The sequence below is a fragment of the Perognathus longimembris genome, chromosome 1 (assembly GCF_023159225.1).
Source record: "Perognathus longimembris pacificus isolate PPM17 chromosome 1, ASM2315922v1, whole genome shotgun sequence".
Lineage (NCBI taxonomy): Eukaryota > Metazoa > Chordata > Mammalia > Rodentia > Heteromyidae > Perognathus > Perognathus longimembris.
Genome location: NC_063161.1, coordinates 84,648,401 through 84,665,408, shown reverse-complemented (window position 1 = coordinate 84,665,408; position 17,008 = coordinate 84,648,401). Strand labels below are relative to the sequence as shown.

Genomic DNA, 17,008 nt, shown 5'->3' with positions numbered 1-17,008 from the left:
CTCTGCATTCACTCAGTCAGCTCCACACGCTGCCTTGCAGTTGTCAGCACACAGTCTGAATGCAAGGAATGGAATGCAATCAAGCAGAAATCACAGTGTCTGGATGTTAAAGACTGCTTTGAGCAAGAAATGGTCACAAATGAATAGCTTGATCTACCAATTCAAAACTCCATTCCAGTTGGCCAATTGAACAAGTTAAGAGCCACATTTGTCCAGGCTTGACTGTTCAACTGCCACATGTATAGTTCCAATGTAGTTATGTTTTATGTCTTTAATCATCTTAAGAACCCATCACTATCCATCAGTAGTTGATGCATCCTCCCAGGATAACAACAAATCCATTTCCAAACAGCAAAACAAAAAAAACCAAAAGCATAATTAGCAAAAATTGTGCCTTTTCTGGGAAAAAACAAACAAACAAACATCTAAACCTAAACTTCCTTCTTCAACAAATCAAAAGCCAGGAACACAGAACATGAATCAAGGACCAACAAATATAAAGAGTATCTAGATCATTTCATCTGAATTAAACAACATAAGCTAATTACTTATTCAAAGAAGGAATAACTACTTACCAACACCTTGTCTTGATTTTACTTTCCCAAATCCAAACCATGAGAAATCTGAAAACCATACAAAACAAAAAATAAACTTCGAAAGAGAAGTGTAAACCAGAAATAGTCAGCACTGTCCTTAGAGAAACAATGTGACAAGTCCCCCAACCCCAAATTAAAAAGTAAATAAAAAGAGAAGCCACTAGAGACAGATTTCCTATCAAACACTTGGGAGCTAGCCTTTGGATTTTTCTGTAAAGATTTCTTTCTCATCCTGAAAACACGGAAGTTGAAAACAGATAAGACACTGTCATCAAGAGAAAAGAAATAACCCCCAAACAGGGTTAACCTCAGTGAGTCCTTCTCTTTCTTTCTCACTTTCTCTCTTTCCCCTAAGTGAAGAGATCCTTGCTTGGTATTGAATCATCTAATAGGAAAACAGTAGGGGTGAAGACACGCAATGATTTTGACAAATGTACTATGGTTCTGAACCACAGTGATGTGGGAAAATAATGAGAGAAAACAGATCTTTTCTGAATCCGAGACAGGCAGAGAGATAGAGATAGAGATAGATAGAGAGAGAGAGAGAAAGAGAGAGAGAGAGAGAACAAAATCCTATGGGACATATTGGTTAGGTAGGGATTCGTGAGGGACAAGAAAAAGGCATAGCAATTCTACAAGGATTCCTACTACTGACTTGCTTAGTAATGGTGGGCTGCTCTGTGCCTCTTTCAACACAAGACTCATCTAGACATGTGTAAAAAAGAGACCCCAGATTTTTGGAGGGTCTCCAGTGTATAAAGCCACAGTGAACTATTTCTTGAGGCTGACTGTTCCCTTCTAGGTAATTTCCACAGGGCTCAAAGAGAATTCTGCAGAGTAGGAAAATCCCTGGATATGAGGCAGATACAGAGAATGGAGTCCAAATCAGTCACTGTATTTCTTTGCTCCTCAGCTCCGTAGTGATCCTCTTAGGAGAAGTTTGAAAAAGCTGAATAGAAGAACTAATTTAAATAAAATGATGTGTGTACAAACTCCTTGCACACCCTGGGTGCCAGTGGCTCGTGCCTATAATCCTAACTGCTCACAGGGCTGTGATCTAAGGAACGCAGTTGGATGCTAGCCTGGGCAGGGTAAACCTCCAATTAACCACCAAAAAGCAAAAGAAGTCGAGGCTTGAGTGGTAGGTAGAGCCCCAGCCTTGAGCAAAATAGCTGAGGGAGAGTGCCCAGGTCCTGAATTTAAGCCCCAGTACTGAGACCAAAAACAAATAAACTTGCACATTCAAAGACACACAAAAAGCGTGTGTGATGATTAACTTTTTTTTTGTAAGTTTAGATGTTGTTTTCTTGATATACCACAACTTCAAGGCATTCCTACCCCAAATTCACTTTTCCTCTGATATTAGTTTGAATGCTTCCTTTCAAGTTCCAGAGGGTGAGCTAAAGGCCAACTATGTTATAAAGCCAAATAAATATAACTTTGCATGAAATACAATGAGTTTCATTCACTGGAGCTGAGTCTAGAAAGACAGGATTCTGTGTAGGTTTGTTGGTACTAACTGACTTTAATCTAAACAGGTGTATTTCCCATTGGCTACTGAGGGATCTTTATTCCTTTGACTTATCTTCTTGAAATTAAGCCACAGACTGAAAATTTCCAATTATTTGAGTAGTTTTTCCAAGTGTCATTTCCCTTTTACTTGGGAAGTCATAAAGGACAATAGTCATTCCACACTGGTTGCACATTTCAGGTGATTTTCATTTGTTAATGGTAATAATGCAACAAACATCTCACTCATTGGAGCTGCCTCTATCACTCTCGAGAAAATCATTCCAGTCTGGGATGTAGTTCAACATTATAATCCTAATTCCTTGAGATGTGGAGATTCTTGGATCGTGCTTTGAGTCCAGTCTAGTCATAAAAGTTCTGAGACTCTACCTCACTCAACAGCTGGTATGGTGGTGCATACCTGTTTGTTCAGCTACAGAAGAAATTAAAGTAGGAGCATCATAGTCCAGGCCAGGATGGGCATAAAAAGCAAGGCCCCACCACAAAAATAAAAACTCCTTGAGCACCCAGTGATGTCTTATAGTACCTGCCTTGCAAATGCCAGGCCTTTAGTTCAATCACCACTACTGCAAAATGAATAAATAAAGCATCAGTCCCTCCACAATAGGTGCTCAGTTATGCATTTGTAGCTACTCGGGAGGCTGAGATCTGAGGGCCATGGTTTAAAGCCTATGTGGGCAATAAAGACTGTGAGACTCTTATCTCTAATTATTCACAACAAATAAAATAAAAAATCCAGAAGTGGAGCACTGGCTCCAGTGGGAGTGAGCTAGTCTTGAGCACATAAGCTCATAGACAGCTCATGGATCCTGAGTTCGAGCTCCAGGACTAGCACAGAAATAAAACAAAAGATAACAAAAACCAAATACTATTAAGCCATCATTCTGAAAGGTAAGACTTATAAATGAGATTATTTATTAGAGAGAGATTACTGTTCAAAATGACTTTTGCATTGTACCAAGTCTCATTTTCACCCACAACGTATAAGAAAATAGAAGTGCATTGTTAAGCCCCACCCAAAGGACAGCTAAAAGGGAACCATTTCCTGCCATTCCCATCCTGCCATTGGTGTGGCTTCATATTTAGGGGCAGAGAACAGATAAGCATTCCTCCCATCTGTACCCCATGAAACCATGGACATTCCACCTGTCCCAGGCTCCTGGTGTGCTTGGGTACCACAAAGAAGACTACCAAGAAGAAAGAGCCAGGATTCCTCTCTCTTGTACCAGGCATCAAAACACACTTAAGGTCCCCCACTCATTCCAGACACTTTTCCCTTGTTCTTGGCCTTCAGCTGTACTTCATGTGGATCACAAATCATCCAGTGCTTACTGATAAGGAACATGCACCCAGAGAGGCTGAGGAACTTAGCACAAATCCCAGCTTACAGTGACTGAACAGGGACTTAGTCTGATGCCAGAACCAGGATTCCCTCTGTCTTTCTTAATTGCATTTCCACATCTCCAAAAGAGCCAAAATGAACCACTTGTTACAACATGAAGACTTATGGTTTAGTTTTACATATGAAAAGACTTCTCCAGTAGTTATTTGTACTCATTTATTTATTTCACCTGCAGACAGAGGTTTGACAGGACCACTCTTGAGGAAGGCAAGCCATCCTAGAAGTACATGGGGTGGGGGGAGCTCAGAAGAAAGGGGCAGTTAACTACCCTGGCCTAGAGGCCAGATGAAGTCTCAAGCCAGTCTTACAACTTCTAGAAAACAAGTTAGAATTAGAAAGAATGGGAAAAGATACAAATGCCGGACATTGGTAGCTCATGCCTGTATTCCTAGCTATTCAGGAGGTTGATATCTGAGGATCGCCATTCAAAGCCAGCCCAGGCAGAAAAGTCCATGCGACTGTTATCTCCAGTTAGCCACCAGAAAACTGGAAGTAACACTGTGGCTCTAAGTGATAGAGTGCTAGCTTTGAGGGAAAAAGCTCAGAGATAGCATCCAGGCCCTTAGTTTAAGCTCCACAGCCTACCAAAATATATAAATGTGCCTGACTTACAAGGGTTAAATTTAAGCACTTCTGACTTTACTGGGGTGTAAAAGCAATACATACTCTGTAGAAACTGTACTTGAAAGTCTGAATTCAGATCTACTTCTGGGCTGATGATTTGTAGCATAATATGTACCTGAGATGCTGGGTCCTAACAGGGAGCCACACTTTCAGTGTACTCAACCACTAGAGTAGACACAGAATTTGTACAGAATGTTGTGCTGCCACCATTTTGTGGAGATTGTATTTTTGTTTTCACGCACTAGTCTAGTGGACAGGCTTTGTGTTGGAGGATTTTGCTCAGCTGCAGTAGATGAATGTAAGTGTTCTGAGCATATTGGAGGTAGGAGAGGACAAACTGTGATGTTCAATAAGGAAAGTACGTGAAATGTGTTTATGACTTGACATTTTTAACATACAATGGGTTTGTCAGGACATAACTGCATTGTAAGTTGAGGAACATGTGCACTCACTACAAGAGTTGAGTTATGGCTAACATGGTGAATGTAGTAAATATATTAAAGCATTGATGTAGCCAGGGACAGGAGGGAGCAGGGGAACAACCAACAAAACAACAACAAAAACCCTCTGAGAAACACAAGTACAGGCCAAAGCAACAACTGGGCTTTTATAGTGAAAACAGTGATTAGAGTAAAAAACAAAACAAAAATGCCGCCAATCTCAAGCCAGGAAAAACACAATCAAGACTGATTGTAGAAGAACATCTTTGACAGAAGAGGACTATGGGAGAGAAAAACTAAAGGCAAGAAACTGGTTGTATGGTTTGTTTTTTTTTTTTTTTTTTTTGGTGTGTGTGTGTGTGTGTGTTTTGCCAGTCCCGGGGCTTGGACTCAGGGCTTGAGCACTGTCCCTGCTGCTTCTTTTTGCTCAAGACTAGCACTCTACTGCTTGAGCCACAGCGCCACTTCTGGCCAGTTTCTAGATCTGTGGTGCTGAGGAATTGAACCCAGGGCTTCATGTATATGAGGCAAGCACTCTCACTAGGCCATATTCCCAGCCTGGTTGTATGTTTTTGAGAGAATGGTGGCTTGACTGTGGAGTAGGATAGGAAAGAGGAGGGAGTTGACTGACAGCTGTCAGCCATAGTTAGGGGATCCCAGAAGAAGTGATGACCAACTAAAGGCTGAGGAGAATTGGAAGGGAACAAACCCCAAAAACATTGCATTATGATCCCAAGGTATTTGGTAGGGAGTTCTGGTAGAACCCCAAGAAACCTAGAAAAATGGACGGGAATTTAGAAGTTAAAATAAGAGCACTGGTTGACAGCACACATTTTTAGGACAGTGCATCTGTGGTGAAAATGAGCCTAGAGTTTAGATCTTAAATCTCCCCCAAAAGTCAAGTGCTGAAAAGGCCCATGCCTCAGAGTGGTAGTATTAGGCGATGGCGGAACTTTTAAGGAGTGGGACTTCATGGGAGGTCTTTAGGTCCTTAGAACATGTTCTCTAGGGGACTTAGGCTTTGTGCTTACTCTCAGCTCCCTGGGCAACAGGTGAGTAGTTTCACTCTGCCACATGCTCCTGCCATGACCTTTGCTGTGCCATAGGCCAAAATCACTGAGGCCAAGTGCTATGGATAAATTATCATAACCATAAGCCACCCCCACCCCCAAAGAAAGATAACCCTTTTCTTTTTATAGGTTGATTTTTCTCAGCAAATTTTTTTGTACAAAAATCATAGACTTTAGGGCTGGGGATATAGCCTAGTGGCAAGAGTGCCTGCCTTGGATACACGAGGCCCTAGGTTCGATTCCCCAGCACCACATATACAGAAAACGGCCAGAAGCGGCGCTGTGGCTCAAGTGGCAGAGTGCTAGCCTTGAGCGGGAAGAAGCCAGGGACAGTGCTCAGGCCCTGAGTCCAAGGCCCAGGACTGGCCAAAAAAAAAAAAAAAAAAAATCATAGACTTTATTATACATTAAAAACATCTTCTAACAACATATTTCTTGAAGCCTTGTCAACAAATATCTACTGTGACAAAAAGAAAATACAAGTTTTCTGCACTACATGTATATTATGATCACATAAAGATGAATTCTTAAAATCCAATTCTAACAGAAATGTTGCATGATTTGTAATTGTGCATTGCATGATTAGCCAATTCACCTACATTACAAATATTACATACCAAATATACAAAGCAATTTTACACATTAGTTGCAATTTAATCTTCAGTTCTCATACTAACTAAACCAAATTACTTAGGAGTATTGCCACAAGCAACTGGTTAAAATGATAGGGTTTGAGTTTCAAAGCAAGTTTGTTAAAGTGACAGAGCACTGTATACCGTAAGGTCGCATGAAGTCAGCAGGATGGCAGGAACTTGGAACACAGTTTAATGCCCACAGCTGATTTGCTCAAGGTCTGGAGTTTGCAGATGGATTGCGGGATGAAAGTGAAGTCTGAATCTAGGGTTCTTCTTGTTTGAGTACATACAATACCTACTTTTTTACATATGCAGAGTGAAGAGATATCCAACTAATGTAAATCTTGATGGCTTTCCCCTCCCTTTTTTGGCAGTACTTGGGTTTGAACTCAGGGCCTCACACTTGGTAGGCAGGCAATCTAGCACTTGATCAATGCCCCCATATCTTTTTTTAGATAGGGTCTCATGGTTATGACAGGTTTGGCTTTGGACTAAAATCTTCCAATGTATGCTTCTCATATAGCTGGGATCATGGGTGCTCACTCTCATATACAATTAGTCAATTGAAATGGGGTCTCACTATTTTTTTTTTTTCATTGCTACATGGGAACCAGAAGATCTTCCCTATCTCTGCTTCCAGAGTACCTGGTATTACAGGCAGGGGACACTATGCTTGGCCTTGATAAAATTAACAAGCTGCTAAAGCATTTCTAACTTATCATTAAAACGATCATAGAAGGCAATCTTCTGGAACATATCTTAAAGTACTTCACAAATTCAGTAGGTGCAGAATGGTCAAATTAGTATCTCTCCCTGGGAAGCTCCTAGACATCCAATAGCTCTTTTTGATGGATTAAAACAGTACTCTTAAAACCTTAATGCTAAATTTCATCAGCCAAGTTTTCCCACCAGGCCCAAAAAAAAAATTTCTCAATTTCCTATGATGTTTCACCCATAAGGAGTAGAGTCTTGCCAAGCCACCCTTTCCACCACCACCACCCCCCCCCCCCCCCGCTTAAAAAGAGACACTTTATTCATAGAAACAACAACTACAACAAAACAAGGGTTCCTTCACAAGCAACTGCAGCTGCAGTCAGCTTGAAGGATCTCCTTTTCAAAATCTAGACCAGCAAAGTTCTAAATTATGAAAATAATCAATTAAACGCATCCATCTCATTTTGTGAAAAACTCAACCTTTTCTCAATCAGAAAGGAAGAATGTAGGAGACAAAAACAATAGCACCATTAACACATTAACAACTTGGATTTGAAACAAAATAAAGAGTTCCAAAGACTACTTTTCAAATATCTCTCAGAGAAAACAGTTACAGTTTAGGGAACTGAAAAGTAATATTTATGATGCCCCCGAGAGAACCTGAGGAAGGAGCCAGAAAACAGGCCAAATGAAAGAAACCTGACCTTCCCTACATGTGATATTTAGAAAGGTTCTGATCTCAAGAGAATGCAGTTTCCGGATTTCTTTTACTTAGCTTTCAGAGAAATTATTTTCATATGTGATGAGAAGAAAATTAGTTTTTGTTCCTTTTAACTCTATGGAAATTAAAACTGGCTTTCTCAAGTATTAGTGTGTGTGCGCCTGTGTATGCATGCCAGTACTACAGTGAGCTTGAATTCAGGGCCTAGTGGCTGTCTCTTAGCTTTTTCTGCTCAAAGCTTGGCCTCTACCACCTGAGCCACATCTTCCTTTCTGGCTTTTCTGTGGTTAATTGTAGATAAGAGTCTCATGAACTGTTCTGCCTTGGCTGGCTTTCATACCATGATCCTCAGTTCTCAGCTCCCTGAGTAGCTAGGATTATAGGCATGAGCCATCAGCACCCAGCTTTCAAATGTCACTTCTTCATATTTCAAGGTAAGATAACTCAACATACCCAGGAAAGGTATTGCTAGCATTGTAATGAAAACAAATGGGAAAACAGGATTCACAAGCAGAAATGGCCCTCACTTCCAACTTCTTATGGCCACGCCTACTCCCCAAAGGACACTTGAAAGAGGAGGCTTCAAGGGCTGCTTTGCTTCGAAGTGTGACCAGTATTGAGCTCAAAATAGACAGCCAAAGTACTTGAGTTGATTGGCTGATACTTACAGCAAAGAAAGAAAAAGTACTGGAATGCTGGTCATGAGGTGGAGGAGAAGTGAATGCAAAGGATTGCCTTGTTGACAAGATAATTATCTCCCTTTCCTACTGACACATAATCAGAGTGAGTAATAGTTGGCTTCAAATTAATTCCTGTTCCTCAGGGCACAGAAAGATGTAGTTTGGGGCCAAATTTCCACTTCAATTTAATCTTTCACTTAAGGACATAACCTTTAGAAAAGAAAATACATCTCTCTAGTCTAGGAAAGAGGCTGGCTTTGAGTTCAACTGGGTCTGAGAATCACAGTATAAAGGATAATTCCTTTTTAACTAATCTCATTTCTTCAAACTTCCAATGGAACTTATTTCCACTGTTCTTTATAAGAAAAATAATAATACTAACTAGTTCCTACACAAAAAAGAAAATTACATATATTATGGCTAAAACTGCTAGTTACTCATGATATCCTCTATTTCTTTTTTGTTCCTGGCCCACAGCTAGACTACATTTCCCAGCTTTCTTTGCAGTTAGTTGCAGCAGTGCAACTCAATTCTAGCTAATAGAAAGAAAACAGAGAAAGGGCTACCATACCAAGCCTGGCCCCACAACACACCCTGAATGTGTATGCATGCTATTTGAACTTTAATGGCCAGAATGAAGGTAGCCCTAGGTAGAACACACAGTTATGACTTTAAGGTAACATAGGGTTGTCTCAAAAAGCAATTTCCAAGTTTTTTTTTAAATGTGAATGTACAGTAGAACACATCAATGTATTATGTGTGTATTATTATGTATGTTGGCTGGTGTTCTGCCACTTGAGCCACACCTTTTGCTTCCTGCCTTTTCCTGGTAATTGCAATTCAAAGTCTCTGGGATTTGTCTGACCTGACTGGCTTTGAACCTTAATCCTCAGATTTCAGCCTTTGGAGTATTTGAGTATAGACATGAGTCATTGGTACCAGGCAATCTCAGTGTTATTTTTCCAGTGAGCCAATGATTTTTTTTTCTCTAATATCCATCCATATACAAGAAATATACTATTGTATTTGAACTATTATCCATGTTGGGACTTATTTATTGGGATAAGAAGCTTACCCGAGCGCACGCACACACACACACACTCTCTCTCTCTCTCTCTCTCACACACACACACACACACATATTGTATATACAGACTTAAGATTTTACTAATTGACTCCAAAGTTTTCAACACCCCCTCAACACAAATGAAAAACTGTGTGTCTATGTCTGTACATATTTGCATTTTGCTTGAGCTGAAGTACACAAATATCATCACACATTTTCCAGAAGTTTCCTTAAATGCTAAGGGCCATTGAAATACATAAAACTGGTTGTAAAGATGGAGATATAAATAAATGTTTATGTATTCTTTGCTTGAATTTTATTTAATTCCTTTATTCATCAACTGTCAAACTTGGCTGCTTAGATTACATATCATTTCTTCCATAGTTTCTTCCAGTAACCCATTGTTTTTCTTGCTTCTTTCCTACCTTCTCCTGCTCTCTTTTCCACAGAACTGCCTACATAATCATCTTTTAAATCAGGTTATTGCAATCCCTGCTTAAAATCCCTTAAACATTTTTCCTTGAATTTTGAATAAACATCTCTCAACACTGGACAGTAGGTGTAATTTATTGTGAGTTTCTTATACACAGTTCTGAGAAAATGCAGTCAAAATAATAATTTTTTAAGAAAAAAGAAATTGCAAAACCAAATATCAAATTTTAAATTCCTTCTCAGATATTATGCAGCTCAGTTGATGTGGAAGATCCCTTGGCTGATCTCACATTGGAATCAATTGTGTAAAACCTTGTGTTACCATCAGTTTGATAATAAAAATTTGAAAAAAAAAAACACCTTGTGTTACCTATTGAGTATTTCCCTGTCTTAGTTTGTTCAAATATGCTTCCCCTGAGTGGTCATTTCTATCCTCACTCACTTTGTATTCTTTCTTACTTCTTTCCCAAATCTTCTCTCCTGGTTCTTTATGCTCATTTCTCATCTTTTGTGCTTCAGATCAAATAAAAAATCACTACCAACCTCACCACTTCAATCTCTCTGAGCTTCTTTGTTTTCATTCTGTCCTTAACAGAAAAGTACTAACCAACAGCATCCTTTATTTCATTTATTGCCTATTGACTGTAGTGTGTGTGTGTGTGTGTGTGTGTGTGTGTGTGTGTGTGTATGTGTGTGTGTGTGTGTTGGTACTGGAGCTTGAACTCCGGGCCTCACACTCTCACTTGTTTTATTAACTACTCACTTGACCCACACCTCCACATCTGGGTTTCTGAGGGTTAACTGGACATAAGAGTCTCATGGAATTTTCTGCTAGGGATGGCTTCAAATGGAGATCCTTATATCTTAGCTTCTTCAGTAGCTAGGATTATAGGCATAAGCCACCAGTTTTCAACTTGTCTGTATCTTTTGTTAGAATCTGAGGTCCAGAAGCCAGTCATCTTTCCATAAACAGACTCTGATGCACCGTCCAGTAGATCACACTGGACACAACTGGAGTTCCCCTCCCTGGGCATCTTAGAGCTATGGTGTACAATGCGCTTCAGTGACCTATCCAAAAAGTGAGGCAGTCAGGTTGCTTATTCTGTAACTGACATTTTTTAGGGACTTATGGCCATGATAAAGCCCTTATCCAGAGAGTCACAGGTGTTTGTAGCAGGACCCTGTGGGAAGGTACAAGTTGAGTATTCCAAAACAGGAACTGTAAAACCACCCAAAAGCTGAAAGTTTTGAATGATAGAATGATAGAAGGGTAAAATGACACACCTGACATCATGCCCAGGGCCACAATCAAAATGTCAACACACTAAATATATTGACTAATGTTAACTTCATGCTCTGTGTTTAAGGTATATATATGAAACACACATACACAAATCCTGTTTGGATCTGGATCCTATCTCTAAGGTATCTCGTTACATGTATGTAAATGTACTGAACTATGAAAGAATCCAAAACCTATAACACTTCTGATGCTGAGATTTTGGAAAGGCATATTCAACCTGTACAAAAATGTTGAGAGCCAAAAGGATGTGGGTGGAACAGGAGAAGCATTTGGTGTAGGGATCTGGACACACCACTATCTCTAGCCCCTCATTAAACACAATAATATACTTGAAAGGGGTGGGGTAGGGTCAAAGGGTAGATGAATGAAGACAAGCAGGGAAGAATGCTGCCAAGAATTTGGTGTACTTCCTACAAAATTAAGAAAAGTGAGGGAGGAGGTGGGTTGAGAGGGATGAATGAGAAGGGTGAAAAATGCATCATATTCATAAACTGCTTTGTTAAGTGGCAACTCCTTTGTACAACTTAAAGATAATAAAAATAATAATATAAAATATAAAATGGTAATGAAAATACACATATGCAATATACATAGCCAAAATAAATCTATATTTTGTAAGCACATTTTGCAACCCTCCTGATTAATTTGGTGGGCCTCCAAAGGAACTTCACTGAAGACAGTAATTAATCATCTAGACTTCAGGATTCTGAATCTCAAGATTCAGGACTCTATCAACCAAAGAGTAAAAGTATTTTTAAGAAAATTGCCTCCATATTGAACATGTACAGACCTCCTTGCCATTCTTTCCTAAATAGTATAGTATAACAACTATGTATATAACATTTATATTGGGCCATGATTTGAAGTGATATGATCTGAAGTATACAAGAGGTCATTTATAGGAAAGACAAGTATCTCAAGCTTTTGGTGTCTAAAGGGGTCCTGTAGCCCCATTACAGTCCTGGTTATCAAGGCATGAGAATATTTCAAGCTGAGCCATACTGAAGATCCAGTATCCCAGAGAGTAGTGTGCAAAAAAGGCACTGGACTTGATGCCTAAAAGTGTGGCCTCTCTCAAAACATTGCAAGAAATGAAAAGCATGGCCCTGAGAGGGTTACCTCTTACCTCATTAGACTGTAATCTCCTACATAGAGACAGAGGCTGAACAATGGCACCTAAGATCCAATCATGCGCAAATAGTCTATAGAACTCAGTGCTGGACCGAGAATAGATTGACTTACACATTTATGTAGCTTTCCTGAGCTTGATATTTTGGAAATGTGAGATCATGTATAATTAAGGGAAAGCATTTAGTCAACTTGTCTAGATTTTTTCCTGCTAAATCATACAGAGACTGTTTGAATCACTATTTTCTTAACTTAAAAGTAAAAGCCTGGGCTGGGAATGTGGCTTAGCAGTAGAGTCCTTGCCTAGCATGCATGAAGCCCTGGGTTTGATTCCTCAGCACCACATAAACAGAAAAACCCAGGAGTGGCGCTGTGGCTCGATTGGTAGCAAGCTAGCCTTGAGAAAAAAGAAGCCAGGGACAATGCTCAGGCCCTGAATCCAAGCCCCAGGACTGGAAAAAAAGAAAGAAAGAAAGAAAGAAAGAAAGAAAGAAAGAAAGAAAGAAAGAAAGAAAGAAAGAAAGAAAGAAAGAAAGAAAGAAAGACTGTGCTTTGGAAAAGCAAGTTTAAAAAGATTTTTACTTATCAGAAAATTTACCACAGATTAGATACCAATTAGACACAATTGACCAGCTATAATGCAACATTTTTATTATTTTTTAAGTTTTTATTATAAAACTGATGTACAGAGAGGTTACAGTTTCATACATTAGGCATTGGATACATTTCTTGTACTGTTTGTTACCTTGTCCCTCATACCCCCCTCCCCCTCCCCCCATTTTAATTATTTTAAGTATAAAAGATCTTAAACCCCACAAAGTTAAAATTCAGAAGCCTCAATTGGCAATCAATGAAAGATGATTTACTTGGAACACAGCAAGATGTCTTGATCCCATATATCAAACACTTTTTTGGGGGGTGGGGAGGAGTTGCCAACAATTTCTCTCTTTTGTTTTGAATATGTGTAATATTTCAAAGAAAATTTAGTGGTCTACCTCTTAGTCACTCACAATTCAACTATACAACATACTAAGTGTTTCAAACCTTTTGCAAATTCCAGGAGCAGTCACAACTGAATGTGCACATAAAGTGGGGAGGGGCGGAGAGGGACCTGGAGTTGCTAATAATTCCTTTCCAAACTTGGAGCTAAGCAGGGTCAAGCTCTGCTTAATAATGAAAATTGACAGACAGGCCTTCCTACTGTGCCACCTCAGTGAGAGCTTGGAAATGTCTGTGAACATTTTCTCCATTGTCACCAGGTCCCTCAGGAAAGGCAGGTGATGTCTGGTTGCACACACAAAATTTCCCTGTTAACAGTGTCTTCATGTTGGATACATTGCTGCCTAACATATTCCCCCAGTCCTCTTCTCTTTGGAAAGCAATGCTGGCTAGCAATTTGGAGCAAGTCTTTGGAAAAAGAAATTGGCTACTTCTCACAGAATCATCTTAGAAGTGATATGAGGGGCCCTCCAGGAGACTGACGAGCCAATAATGTCTGGCAAACATCTTTTCGTCAAATCCCCTTGAGCTTTGGTTTCCATAGAGAACCCAAATAATGACTCCGACCTAGCTGACTTGTTCAGACCTGTTCATTGCATCTAATCACCAAGTGAGTCCCAAATGAAAGAATGCGACACTTGACTTTACTGCTTCGGTCTGATGTCCCATTAAATGTAATTGGAGATGATTTTGCAATTTCTACAATAGAAGATAGATAGATAGATAGATAGATAGATAGGCATGTTTATATTTATGCTTGTATTTGATTTTGCATGAATAGCATGGAAATTCCTTCCCTTTTTGTTCCTCTAGACCAACATCTGCTTGTAGTTAAGGCAAAGGAAACTTTGTGTTAGTAGGATATGATGGGATTCTGCAAAAACAGAATGGTGGATGGATGGTAAGGCTTCCAGTCCTGCGTCTCATTACAAGCTATTTTTCATTTCAACTGTATTTGAATTCTTCTCGACCATTTTGGCACATGGTGACCAGCTTCACATCACCCCCCTCCGGCACTTTCCTTTTTCTTTCAGTGATTGCTACTTCTTCTCATCCCACCCCTCTTCATATAGTTCTGAATCCAGCCAAGGTCAGAAATGTGTTAGATGGACACAATAGCTATGATGCTTATTTGATTTTATTACTGTGTGCTCTTCTGTTTGGAAGCTACCATAATGGAATAGAACATAATAGGATTACACACACTTATAAAGCTGGGTGCTGAATAAAAGTAATTGAATAAAATCACCATAAATAGAACAAAATGAAAACCCATTGTTTAAAATGCAGTGCAGGTCAAACAAATTAACTATGAGCATCCTGCTTAGTATCACTTGAACTAGTTACACACTGTCAGTGAACCCTTTGGAGAAAATTCTGTTTCTTGACTTACTGTTTGCTCACTAAAAGCCCAATGTGTTCTTCAAGGTCCACTGATTTTCTGGAAACTAATCAAAATTGACTGTTTAGGTCAATGGTTCTCAAACAGTAATTTGGCTTCCTGTGGAAAACTGGCAGTCTGGAGACATTTATGCTGTTGCAATGATGGGCATGGAGTAGAGGGCATGTGCAGGGAGCTTAGAATGGGCAGAGGCCAGGGGTGTCACCAAATGGCCATTGGTACCCAGAACAGCCCTTACCCCATCCTCCTACTCCATTGCGGTAAAAAACGGAAAGCCCACAATGTCAATTTTAACAAAATTGAAAAATCCGGGCTTAGGTGAGAGACTAGTGAAGGTAATTTTTATCCTAAAAAGCTATCCTTGATTTTTTTTCTTAAATCTTAGTTTGCTTAGGCAAAGGGCAGGCAGTTTATCTTACACTTTTCAAGAAAGAGCTATTGTTTGTACTATTATTTCTGCTTACTGTTTGTAAACATAAAAAAAATGCCCTCTGCCCCAGAACAGATAAAAAAAGAGAGAGAGAAAGAGAGAGAGAGAAAGGAGGGAGAGAGGAAGGAAGGGAAGGAAGGAGGAAGGAAGGAAAAAGGGAGAAAAAGAGAAGTAAGAAAAAGAAAGAGAACAAGAGGACAAAAGTTCAATTTGGACTTCATGTCTTTTGTGTAACTCTTGAAATCATCATTTTCCTAAGAAGCACAGCAGAATTGCTTGGTCTGTTCTGTCTCTCTTCTCTGTTGAATAAGAGCAATAATTACTATCCTGCCCTGTTTTGAGTTTTATGATGTGATAGATCTTGTTAAAGAAGTCTCAGTCATTGAACGTCTGTAAACACTAGGGTAAAAGCAGAATAAAGTCTGAAATTCCCCATGATGTTCAAAATCATTACCAGGTCACATGACCTGATCCAATTTTGTCATCCATGACTCCTGTTTAAATATCTAAATTCCAATCTTTATTGATTAAAAAAGCATTCCTTAAATTTTATTTATTCATTTAAAAACTGTTCTGTGAGTACCTAATAGGTACAAGAGAGTATGATAAATTTAATAAGAACAAAATAATACACTCATACTGTCTGCTTATATGGAGATCCCCAACTGGGTATCTTTGTACCATTAAATTTTTTCCTACTTAAAATGTAACCCTCAAGCTTTATCTTTGATCACCATACTCTATTTATTCAACCAAATTTACCTTAAAGCACTCCATAATCAAGTATTTCTTCATTTCCCAAATCAGAAATAGATCCAAGAACATTTTGAGTATCTGTTTGGATAAATATTACTTTTGAAATGATGTGTCTCCTATTGGAGCTTAAGCACTCTGTTTAAAAAACAAACTCTTATTCCACTTTGTACTTACCTCTACTTTTGTAATAACAATTATAGTGTTGTCAACTACGGGACCTTCCACCTGGTACATGTTCAATAAATGTCTCAATGTCGTATGGAAAGGTTTTAAAATTAGGTGAGCACCAAATAGCAGGGGCTGAGTTGTAAAGTTGTTACAGTTTGAATCTGAAATGTTCCCCAAAGGTTCCTAATGGACAGACTCAATCCTCAATGTGGGGTACACCTGGCAGTCAACTAGCTGGCCCCGCCTGTTTCTCAGTCTTGGGGCCACTTGTGGCTAAGATGGCGGCGCCTAACAACAACGCACAGCTGCTACAAGTGTCTTTTGTTATAACCCAGAGGTGGTTCTGTGGGCTCTTCCGCCCTTGATGGACAGCTCATGCCTCCCCTTCCTGCCGATCTTAGACCTGATTGGCTCCTGTACCTTATATTAGTGGCAGGTACTTCCCCAGTAAATGAGATCTTGCACCAACTTGACTCCCAGACCGTCTGATTGTCCTCCAGTGAGGGAGGGCTGGGTGCGGTCGGCCTACCAACCCTTTCCTATCTTGGCTTGTCCTCTGGCCGGGTCTCTCCCGAGGGTGGGGAAGCGCGGGGGTGGGGCTACAGACCCCAACACCCCAACACAGCAACTCAAGGATGGGCATCTTTGGGAGATGACTATGAGGGCCACCACCTCATCGATGGATTGATCTATTGATGAATTCATTATTTAATGGGCCATTGAGAGCTGGTAGAAAATAGGAGGTGGAACACGGTGGCATTATGTTACTAGGGGTAGGCCCTTGAAAGATATGTCTTGTTCCCAATTCACAATCTTTTCCACTCTTTCCTTTTATTTCCTGGCCACCATGAGTTTATTTTTGCACCATCATACCCGTGCCCTGTCATGATGTTCTACCTTACCACAGGCCTA

The 17,008-nt window shown here is 39.8% G+C and overlaps 1 protein-coding gene across 1 annotated transcript in view; it reads right to left on the bottom strand.

The window, feature by feature from the left end:
- Nucleotides 1-17,008, bottom strand: part of Ntrk2 (neurotrophic receptor tyrosine kinase 2) — a 364,133-nt gene that overhangs the window by 160,904 nt on the left and 186,221 nt on the right. Inside the window, exon 13 of the mRNA XM_048331472.1 lies at nucleotides 576-623. Coding sequence (XP_048187429.1) covers nucleotides 576-623 — 48 coding nt within the window. The remainder of the gene's footprint in view (nucleotides 1-575; nucleotides 624-17,008) is intronic.